Here is an 11,138-nt window from a genome sequence, read left to right as displayed (position 1 = left end):
TTGCTCCTTCTCCTTGGTCTATGCTGCTACTCTTTTTGATAATGGCCCTTGATTCGACACGCCTTGCTGTTAGGATAGTTCAGACTTCAGAGTAGTGCTGATCCAAAGGTAATATAGTCCTGTATTTAGCTTATACAGGGGGAAGCCTAGGCCCTAGATTAGTGTTGGCCACTGGGTCACGGGTCAAATGGTCTGACAGTCCACTTCAAATGCTTTAGAGGTTAGACTTAGACCTTACCGTAGTCGAATAGAAGAATTCAAGATGATGGTATTGGGTTATCGATACAAGCCAAAGATATAGAAACACTTGGATGCATTAGGTAAATGCATACAAATTACATAATTATATTAATTGCTAAATTACTTATTAGGTATAAATACATGAGAAATGCATACTTAAGAGTCTCTATGAAGAGAAACATTATAGCCTAGAACATGTACACATCATATAATAATTATCACTCTATTTCAGTTTTTATAATTCTAATTTTCAAATTTTATCAATTTTTTTTTTGTGAAAACTTATTTATTTAGTATTTTTGTATAAATAATAACTCTACTTTTTTAAATAATAGATATGCTTTTATTTTTAACATATAATTTATATGTGAAATAAAACATATATATCATCTAAGGTATATGAAACAAATTATTTTTAGTTTTTAATTTTTATTAAATTTTTGTGGAAAATTAAATTGTAAACTATTTATTTCAGTTTTATAATTATAATTTTTAATTTTTATTAAAGTTTAAAAACCATACAAAAGCGGTTGGTATAGATATTCATTAAACCATGCATTGATATGCTTCTGTAGTGTCATGGAGTTCAGATTGGCTCCCCATGGTTCAAAGTATCGATACACCTTTTATTTTTTCTTTTTAGTTTTTTCATTTTCAAATTTTAATTTTAAGTATAAAAGAATTTGTAAAAACACCTGTAAACAGGTGTATGGGAGCCCAAAGATCATATTGATACTTTGAACCTTGGGCTTCCACAGAATGCACTCCACAACACATCTCAACTGAGCATTGGGAACATCTCAAACACGGACCACAAAAAGCTAACCGTTTTACTCCGCAATTTCCATCACTAAACCTTTTTTAAAAACAGTCATCCCAAACGAAATCTACACCACCAAAAGCAAGCTTAACTTGTTTTCAATCTCATCTCAAGGGTAGAAAAACACAACCTAAAGCGGAGGAATGAAGCCTTGTGTAAAATGACGACCTTGTAAGTTGTACCAGAGCCTTTTATTTTGATAGTAAATTAAAACTGTCTATGAAAAGGATGCAACATTGCAAGAGAAAACCATCAATTTAGAGTAACAATTACATTTCAGCACATTTCTCACTGCAAATGGCGGCAGTGGAAGTAGGAGTTCCCAACAGAAGTTTGAACAAGTGAGAGAAGAAAAAGACTTGAGCTTTACAGATAATTGGCTTGTGGAATTTATTCTTCCTAGTTCCTAAGCTTCCTGTGAAGGGGAAGCATGCCATAACTCTCACCTTACTATCCATGAGACCATGACTCTTAACTTCTTCTCCGTACAAGCTTCGTGACATCTTCCAGTCTGTACTTATCCAATTTCCCCCATTCCTTTCCATTGCATTAACCAGTACATAGAGTTGGATTAAACAATCGGACGCTTTCTTACTCTTTGAATAACAGGAAGGCCAACTAAGCAGCCATGACATCCATCTGGTCTACAAGGTAACAGGAGCTCGCTAGCCTCAAGCAAATGGATAGGACTTGGATGGTAAACCACAACGGCATCAAGTCATGTTTTCCATCAATATTCCATATCAATATCCTGTTCTGCAAGATCTGCCATCCAATAAGTCAGTCAGTATCCGTGAAAAGATACAACTCCCCTGTAGATTAAAGTGGCAAAACATTTTACTTTTTTTTTTTTTTTGCAGTAAAAGTGAGACAATCAGCAACTCTAGAGTTGTAATGAAAAGCAACTTCTAATTGAGCTACAGGGTGAATGACGGAAAGCAAGGTGACCCCCATGCTCTCAATATAGGAAAAATGACCAAATACACAGATGATTTGACTTTTTTTTTTTTATCAATAAAAGTGAATTTTATTAAAGTATTGAAAATTACTACACAGATGATTTGACTTGAAACACATTCATTTTATTATTCATAGAACCTGTTGCTCTCACCTTGCTTCTTTTCACACATACACACGTGAACCAAATTCACATTTGTAATTTACTTGTAAATCCTTTTCTTTTTGATCCCCTTCAATTGATCTAAATAGAAGTTAAGATTTCTGGGAACAGATTAGATTCATACCCTTTCAGCGCACATTAAACAGGGTGGTGAGAGGCAAGCTTCTAAAATCCCTCTAGCTTGATCACTGCCAATGAAATAGAAATTGCACTTAGTTTAGAGGGAAAAGGATAAAACAATGTACTGAATACAGCACAAGTTACAAACCGTTTCTAAGCAACTGGATTGCATTGGAGACGGAACAATGCATGCAGGACTTCGTTCTGTGGGGATATTAAACTGACGAGGCTGCAATTCTGAGAAATTGCTTTTTACTGAATGATATACTTCTGACCCCGTGGAAACAGATATGTCAGCAGATCCTTTTCCCATCATCAATGGAGCTGGTTTGATAGTAACCCTACTAATTCCACCAGGAACATTGCCACCTGTCTAATTGAACGAAAGAAAAAAGAGTTGCCAGACAATAACTTATCAGCAGAGTTATTGCAATAAAACTGTCTCCAGCAGGTAGAGTGTTGTAGTCTGCCCATGGCACAGATAGAGCAAGTGTGACAGGCACATAAGGGGCATAATGTCCTGTTATGCCAAACAACTTTAATCCCACCATATTCTTCTAGATAGTCAGACAACAGTGAGCAAAGCCATCCAACAAGAAATCACATACACCACGCGAATTAAAATTATCCAACTGAATTAAGTATGGCAAAGAACTCCAAAGTAGGACCTATTGAAAGGTAGGTCATCCCTTTGGAATCCTATACATGCATAACCATGCCATTGATTGGGCAGATTTACATTCTGTCTACCTAATGGGGACCTCTGGTTTCACTTAAAAATGTAATGTATCTGCATTGGGAGGAATACTTGTCGCATTCATACATTAGACAGATCCTTGATATTTACAATGATGATTGTGATATCGTCTGTCCGATTTTCATTCTCTAACCATAACCTATATGATTCTCCAGCGATGGCAGCACATGCATCCCGAGGATCTTTGTATCTCACCACCTACATAAAAAATAGAGGAGTTTGTCATAGGATCAACAGGAATAGGAAAGCCAGAAGAGAATAGCTATAATGGGGTTGTCAACAGAGTCCAAAAGTCTGAGACCTGATCTGAGATCCAATCTGATTATTTTGGATTCGGATGATCTGTTGACATAAACAAATCAGACATGGATCCATCCCTGTTCAATCCAAGTAATATCTGTCTCATATATATATAAATATATATTTATTCACATGTATTCAGATACATATGCATGTATTTTTTCACAGCCTAATTTGGATTAGCTAAACGCGTTGGCTGTGTAGTGGGCTGTGGAGCCTATGATAACGTCCCGCACCAGTGATAAAATACGTAGGGTCCACAGTGAGAGGTTGAATGGTTGTGGGTCCCATGTATTATAACTGGTGCGGGACATTATTATTGGTTCCACAGCCTGCTGAGCAGCTACTGCGTTCAGCTAATCCTATCTCTTCACATCATAAATTCCTATTATTTGTTAAGAGGGTTGGTAGCCCACTCACAGGTAGTATGCTAAGTGCATCTACATTGGGTAAATGTGATGTAGATTACAGTTTGACACATGTCTGGTGCCCCCAATATATGCATAATTTACCAACCACCAAGCAGACATTCACTATGGGAACATTTTACTGATAAAACTATGGGAGCATTGTACTGATAAAAAATTATGGGAGCATTTTTCCATGATATAATAGTCTCTCTCACTACTCACCAGCTTCTGCCATTGGATATAAAGTTACTGGTAGACTATAGACAAGCTTTTGCAGAAAAAAAGAACACTAAAAGTGAAGCACAAAGTGTTTTGCCCTAAAAAGATTTGGATTGATGATATAGGGAGAATGCAAGAAACTATAGGTAGGACTACTATCATGCACAAGGCTGCCGCCTATTGAGTATGGCAATAGTGGAAATACATTTGTCTCCAAAATCTAACAAAAAGAAAAGAGGACATTTTTGTAGACGACTGTGGATGAAGCCAATGAGTTCTAACACCTTGGCATTTGCGTTTTGGATTTTGAATCTTGAGAAGAGAAATTAACAAGTAATTAATGAAGATGATACTTTGTTTTGGTACTCAATGAGGATGATACTGAAGGATAGCTACCTTGACACATTAAATCATGCAATCTAATGGAGAAATTTGTACTTGTACATACCATGATTCATAGAAGAATGAGTGCTGAGGAGCTGAAGGCAATCCTAAAAATAACTATGTAAATGGTCCAATTGGAAGTCCAGGCGTCACGCTAATACCACACTATGGCTGCATGGAGTAATGCAATAAATTTTTTGGTTGATATCTTTTATGGACCACCATCTACCTTATGCTGACATGAGTTAATACCAGAGTTCAGCCATCTCCTATCATGCTTAGTGACAAGGACAGAGTTCATCAGAGGAAGTGGAGAAGAAAAATAAGATAACAGGAATAACAGGCCAATGACCCCAACCCAGACACACAAAAAAGAAAAAAGAGAAATGCATATAATCAAAACATAAGATGTTGACTCGTCGAGGGAAAAAAAGAGAATCTGAACCAAAACAATAACCAAATACAAAAGGAGAAGTGTAGTGGTTTCGAGGACGAAAATAGCATTTGGATGTGAAGAAAGATATAAGCAAAACAAACTAAAAAGAAGGCTCGGTTTCATCTGTTCGGGCAACTGATAACGGGGCTTACCATATTGACGACGGCTTGGCTGGAGAGGAATTCGAATACACCATCACTTGCAATAACAAAGAATAAGTGATTAGGTGTGAGCTGAACCGTGGTTACTTCAGGAACAGCAATCACTCCAATCTTCTCAGCTATACTATCACCCACACTCCTTGTAAATGCAGTCCCAGGATACATCGCATTCTGCACCCACAGCCTTGGGGGATCACTACCCTCACTTTCTTCATCACCCCAGGTCTGAATATCTGGATCCTTGAGCCCTTCCACCTGATCAACACTCAAAACCCTTGCCCCACAAAGCTTCACCCTCTCATATTCATCCCTCCTGAATGGTGTCTGATCGTGTGATAGGTCTTCTGCAAGAACACGATTCCCACTCTTGACAGCAATTATTGCTCTTGAGTCACCCACATTTGCCACGAAAAGTTTGTCCCCACTGACCAGGACGGTAATTGCAGTCGTACCGCTCATTGAATCGTCTATCTCGCTATCATTAAGTTCAGAATTTGTGGCCAGAAAAGCAGAATTATATGCTTTTACAGGATCCTCTGTCAATGAGGGATCGACTGAGAGGATTTCTATCAGCCTATCCCGAACAAAATTCGAACACCGGGCGCCAAACTGGCCGTGCCCATCAAAGACCCCAAAGAAATGGAGGTTTGGGTTACCTTGGACCTGGGTCTTGATGCAGAAACTATCCTGATTTTCTTTATCAGGCGAGTCGGGGTAGTAGCCCCGCTGAGTGAGGGCCGAATACTCTAATTGGAACTTGTGGGAAGGCACAGAGGCGAAATCCAACAACCTCCCAGTGAGTATGTGACCTTGATTTCCATGAACATGGAAGTTGTTGCTACAATACGGCCCAACTTCTCGCATGTCTGCGCTATCTTCATCAGAGGTGGCTGGATACCGACTACAGCACTTCCCGTGTACGCACCCCATGATCTGAGAACCGAAGAACAAAGACCGAAAGACTACGTTTTGAAAGAACGCCTCGCAGACGAATGCAAGGGGACGGAACCGTGTATGTAACTGCTTCAGGCTGAGGTAGGAGAGGCAAAATGGGTTTTCATGAAAAGCAACATTTTGGGGTTCACAAGAATTTTTTGTACATAGAACATGGGTTCTGGAAACAGAATTAAGAACGAAATCCAGAACAAGCGAATGTCCTGCGATAAACCCTAGAAAGAAGCAGTAGATCTCTCTTAAAGGAAGAGAATTTCGGTTTCCAGAGAAAATTGTGATCTGGGTTTTCGGTGAACTAAGGCGTTATGCAGAAATTAGACTAATTAGTGAAACCGAGAAGAAGCTTTTCTCCTTCTAACAAAGAATTTAATTTCGGATGACGATGCAGAGAAATGTACCGACTACCGACTATTTATGTGAGTTCCTGCACAGAACCTTTATCGATACAGGGCCAGGGGAAAATCTAAGAAAACATAAAAGGAAGAATCTGAGACAATTTTCTCCAATCCTGAAAAAGTTGAACACAGAGACGACGTGTATCGGGCGTTAAAAGGTTCTTACAAACAAGAGGTCTTGTCAAAGTAACAGAACATTAGCTCAGGGGGAAAAACAGAACAAAACCCTAAAATAACCAACGCACCCAACAGGATCTGATGAAGAAGAAATGAGGGTTTCCTTCAAGCACAGAGGTTGGATAGGTCTTATACAGTATGGGGTTCTTCTCTACAGAAAGCCCATATTCCAAGAAAAAACAGGACATGGGAAGATCAGAAACCCTAAGAAAGGGACAAGATTTGACGACCCAACAAGCAAATAATCTCAGTCTGTGAGGGTTTGAAGGTTTTGCTCTGACACAGTGTGAGATGGACTTATCTTTGAGGGAGGTCTTTCTACCCTCCAAGTCATGTCTTTGTTTGGACAGTTTTTCCGTTGGCTTTCTATTTGGTGAGTTTTAGCCCCATAATCATCCATCAACTTGCTCATCACTTCCACTAAATGACAGTTTTGTTTTGGTTGTGTGCTCAAATGAGATACACGAGGCCAGAGCCATTTTGATTCTATTCCTTTCTTGAGAGATGTTTGCACAAAAAGTTGGCATTTGTATATAGGTTTTTTCTTTCTTTCTATTAAAAAATTCAGACCAGTCTGGTCCCAGACCTCTTAATTGCCATTAGGGTTCTTGTCTTTCTGCCTCAAAACTGTAAATTATGGATTGGAATCAAATGTCTTTAGCTTTTGTTAGATCATCCAGTGGTTCTAAGTTTTCATGGCGTGGACCATCTGAAAAGGAACAACATTGATTTGATTGCTAGATGGGCAGCAAGGTAAAAGATAATGTAAAGTGGGGACCTAATACATATAGTAATTTTGATTAGTGACTCTTTCTTGGACAATCTTTCTTCAATTCCTGAGGAATCCTGATGGGTAATCTGTGTGACACACAGAAGGGCCTACATGTTCAACACATGGGTCTGATTCTTCTGAATGGTGTTAATAGGGGGAAGGAAGCAAAGAACCCTTTCCAACCTGTGTAAAGCGATTGCAGTGTAACTTGTGTAATAGCTTCCATGTGGGAAGTTGTTGATTCAACATCATGTGTCATCATCTATCATGAGATCTTTGATGGGATTGTACTGAATGAAATCTTTGTTACAATCAATGATAACCCATTGAGGAGTAATTTATGTTACAGTAGTTATTTCATGTATGTGAGTATGTGAGTATGTGGAACCGGAGATATAACACATACTAGAAACCATTTTCAACCATTGTTGATCAACAGTTTGAACCGTCATTTAGTTATATTTAAGGGCTTTTTATTAAAAAAAAAAAACTTGGGATTTGACAAAAAACCATTGACTAGGGAAAATATAGTTGAATCATTGATCCGTTCTCAATCACCAATGTCACGAGTTACACACTATATATGTATATACAAACTTCGCACTTTATTGTTTAATTGGGGTGATCTTTATTTTAATTTTGGATAATTTTTTGGGATATATAAGCGCTCCTCCAAGGGTTAAAGGCACATTGCCCCACTATTTTTACCATAAAAACTACTTTTTGAAACGATAACCCATGATCTTTATGTCAACTTCGAATAATATCCATTTGACTTAGATGATTGAATTGATGACCCATGATCCAAAAACAAAAATGATTCAGTCTCTAAATCAATTTTTAAAACATTAATACAAACTATGGATTTCATGTATAGAAATATTCCAAAAGCAAACTGTTCTCAGAAATGTTCCCAAAATGATATTCTAGTCACAAATTGAAACATCAAGCTTCAAGATAATGAGATATCGTTGTTTATCGGTGCTAACAACATCATCTTCGTAGTCATTCATCGTCACTATTATCCCTGTCGTCATTGTGGACATCGTTGTAGTTAGCGGAGAGTCAATTAAGAGGTGGCTCTTAGGGGTCGTCTTCTAAATGAGACGTTAGTTGATATTCCTTTTATTTTTTTTTTATTTTTTGTCGCAGAAAAAGAAAGATGTGAGACGTCGACATACATAGCTTTCCGTCCTGTGTGGTTCATGGTTGCGCTGGAAATTTGATTTAAAAAGTTGACACAAAAGAAACTGGAGCTAAGTTATTAGTTAGCGTCATGGCTTGTGATTGCTACATAATTGCATAAAGAATTACATATTAGAAATCTTAAGAACCAAGCTCTTATCCATCAGAAAAAGTTCAAAACCTCATTTTTGTGACAGTGAAGCTATATTTTCTATTCTGCAAATTGATTCTCATTTTTTCAAAAAAAAAAGAAAAGAAAAGAAAATCTTTTTGAACCTAAACAATGAGAATCAAAATCAATCCTACCCAGAAAAGATTGATTCTCAATTTTCTTTTCAAAAATATAGTCTTTTAGAGCCTAAACAATGAAAATCGATCAATCCAACCCAGAAAAGATTGATTCTTATTTTTCATTTCAAAAATATAGTCTTTTAGAGCCTAAACAATGAAAATCAATCCAACCTAGAAAAGATTGTTCTTATTTTTCTTTTAAAAAATATAGTCTTTTAGAGCCTAAACAATGAAAATCAATCCAACCAGATAAGAAAAAGGTAAGAAAAGGAAAAAGACTATCCATTCTTGCAAGGCTGCAACTTAATTTTGGATTATGAAATGGTCCATGATTAAAAGTAAGAGAACAAGAGCTGCTTTTTTTTTTATTTAAAATTATCATGTTTAAAGGATTCCTTGATTTGGATTAAAAAGGAAAGAAGTCCTTCCATCATTTCACTCAAACTTGTCCCTCTTAGGGGGGTGTTTGTTTTTGGGATTTTGAGAAGGGGGAAAATTGGTCAGTGGAAATTTTGGTTCTCATTGACCAAGAATCCTATGTTCTTTTTTCAGATTTATGTTGGGACTAGGGAAAGTTTGTTTTCCTGGGTATCACTTATACTAAGTGGATAAACAATTTTCCCACCTAGAGGGAAAGTTGCCAGCATTTTAATGGAACAAAAATACCCTTTTTAATAATGGATTTTATGACTAAAATAACCATTAGTCATTACCTTATTTACCTGGAAAATAAAAGAACATGGGTAAATACACTTAGTCGAATAAGTTTTTCTTGAGAAACACTTACCTAGATAATTACATTTACTAGAATAAATAATTTACCGAAAAACGAAAGGACCTAACTGCCTAAGAACATTATTTTTCTTCCTCTTTTCCCTTTGCTATTTTATAGATAAAATAAGAGTAAAGAAATAATACCTATTGAAATCCTTAATTATAAGACTCATATATATATGAGTTCATAGACTTACATTTAGGTATTGACAAAATAATATCATGAACACTCTCATATATATATAAATACAATGAAGTTGTCATGTCTAGCAGCTAGAGAAGGTGGCCCATCACCTGCAGGAGTTGTCCAAGGGACCTGTATGTGATATGTACTCCCACATACTGCATTAATGCTTTCTGTCTTGGACCCATCGTCTATTTCTGAACGTATGGTCCCTTCTTGGACTCAGTTGGGTTAACAACGCAACGATAATTATTACTCTCCAACCATTACTTTTAACACACAAATAATATAGATAAAAATCTCAAAATCATATCTCTCTCTCTTTCTCTCTTGTGTGTGTTTTTGTGATGGAAGAAGAAATGGATAATATACATATTTGTATGCAATGGTGAAGGAAAAGCATGTTTTACGTGAATAAAGACCACAAAGATGCTTAAAAGAGTTCCCCATCAATGAATAAAAGAGGTTTCAATTGCTCATACATTTGGTTTTTCTTTTCTTTTTGCAATTGTTAATATATCTTGTTTAATTGATAATGAAGCACAAAGCAATCTAGGGTCTGGACCTCTATCTTCTCGAGGCTCGAGCCATCCATAACTTGGACAAGCTGCGTAAGTTGATTGAATGGGGTGGAAGTTGGGCCGGATTAGGTTGAGTTGAAATTAAGTCCAGTCCAATCTGAGGTTCTGAACCCTCAACCCTAATTCTAACCCAATCAGAAGTTGACTTCGGGTTGAGTTGGACTCTTATCCTCTTAAAATCTCATAAGATCTCTCAAAATCTTTTAATCTTTGACTAGGAGACCTAAACTCAACTTTTATGACCATTGTTTTGTTGGTATTTACTTGTTTGATTTATATTGGATTTTTAGTATAAAAATAAAAAAGAAATGTTTCAAATGATTAGATTATCATGAATTATGATAGATCTTCTACTGAAAATTTAAAATCATGAGATCAGTAATAGCAAAATATAAAATTATGGAATGAAAATCACTGATAACAATTTGTCATTAGGGTTACCACCTAAAAATCAAGACAAATGGATTATGATAATATGTAGGGGGACTATAATACATATATACATTTTTTTTTTTGATATTTTTGATGATACACCCAAATCCCCCAAGCGCAACACCACACTAATAACCCTCATCCCCAAAGTTGGTGGTTGCGAGAATTGGATCCGTATTCGTACTGCAATAAAACCAGTCAACGTACCAATTGAGTCACCTTTCAGTTGACATATATGTATAATTGCAATGGCAATAATAGAGTTGGGTTCAATTGGATCAGATTGTCGAAGGGGTCAATCCTAACCGAACCCAAAGTTAAATTGAATTAACAAAAATCAATCCTAACCCTTCATGGGATTGGATTTGAACTAACCTTGTCCAAATTGCAACCCTAATTGAACCCATACCGCCTGAGCTAGTATGG

At 36.8% G+C, this 11,138-nt stretch overlaps 1 protein-coding gene across 4 annotated transcripts; it reads right to left on the bottom strand.

The window, feature by feature from the left end:
* Nucleotides 1-1,296: 1,296 nt before the first annotated feature.
* Nucleotides 1,297-6,975, bottom strand: LOC104586863 (putative protein phosphatase 2C 35). 4 transcript variants are annotated; one of them, XM_010244232.3, is made up of 5 exons: nucleotides 4,959-6,970; nucleotides 3,124-3,255; nucleotides 2,449-2,673; nucleotides 2,305-2,368; nucleotides 1,297-1,825 (listed from the first exon to the last, which is right to left on the bottom strand). In XM_010244232.3, the coding sequence occupies exons 1-4, from the start codon at nucleotides 5,895-5,897 to the stop codon at nucleotides 2,366-2,368; spliced, it is 1,299 nt and encodes a 432-aa protein (XP_010242534.1). In that variant the 5' UTR covers nucleotides 5,898-6,970; the 3' UTR covers nucleotides 1,297-1,825; nucleotides 2,305-2,365. The 4 variants fall into 4 exon arrangements, with proteins under 4 accessions (XP_010242534.1, XP_088758444.1, XP_088758445.1 ...); XM_088902319.1 differs by lacking the exons at nucleotides 1,297-1,825; nucleotides 2,305-2,368; nucleotides 2,449-2,673 and adding an exon at nucleotides 3,359-3,399 and having other exon boundaries at nucleotides 3,113-3,255; nucleotides 4,959-6,975; XM_088902318.1 differs by lacking the exons at nucleotides 1,297-1,825; nucleotides 2,305-2,368; nucleotides 2,449-2,673 and having other exon boundaries at nucleotides 2,963-3,255; nucleotides 4,959-6,965.
* Nucleotides 6,976-11,138: the final 4,163 nt, after the last annotated feature.

This window comes from Nelumbo nucifera, chromosome 3 (assembly GCF_055504915.1).
Source record: "Nelumbo nucifera cultivar China Antique chromosome 3, China Antique-T2T, whole genome shotgun sequence".
NCBI classification, from domain to species: Eukaryota; Viridiplantae; Streptophyta; class Magnoliopsida; order Proteales; family Nelumbonaceae; genus Nelumbo; species Nelumbo nucifera.
Note: the sequence above shows the minus strand (reverse complement) of the source record. Positions and strands in the feature narration are given on the sequence as shown.

Excerpts from the sequence above, each read along its gene's own strand:
- LOC104586863 (XM_010244232.3), bottom strand. The coding sequence starts at position 5,897 with ATGGGGTGCGTACACGGGAAGTGCTGTAGTCGGTATCCAGCCACCTCT. Across the intron at positions 3,256-4,958 it reads GCCAAGCCGTCGTCAATATG|GTGGTGAGATACAAAGATCC; the intron begins GTAAGCCCCGTT and ends TTTTTTATGTAG. Across the intron at positions 2,674-3,123 it reads ATATCAAGGATCTGTCTAAT|ACAGGTGGCAATGTTCCTGG; the intron begins GTATGAATGCGA and ends TCGTTCAATTAG.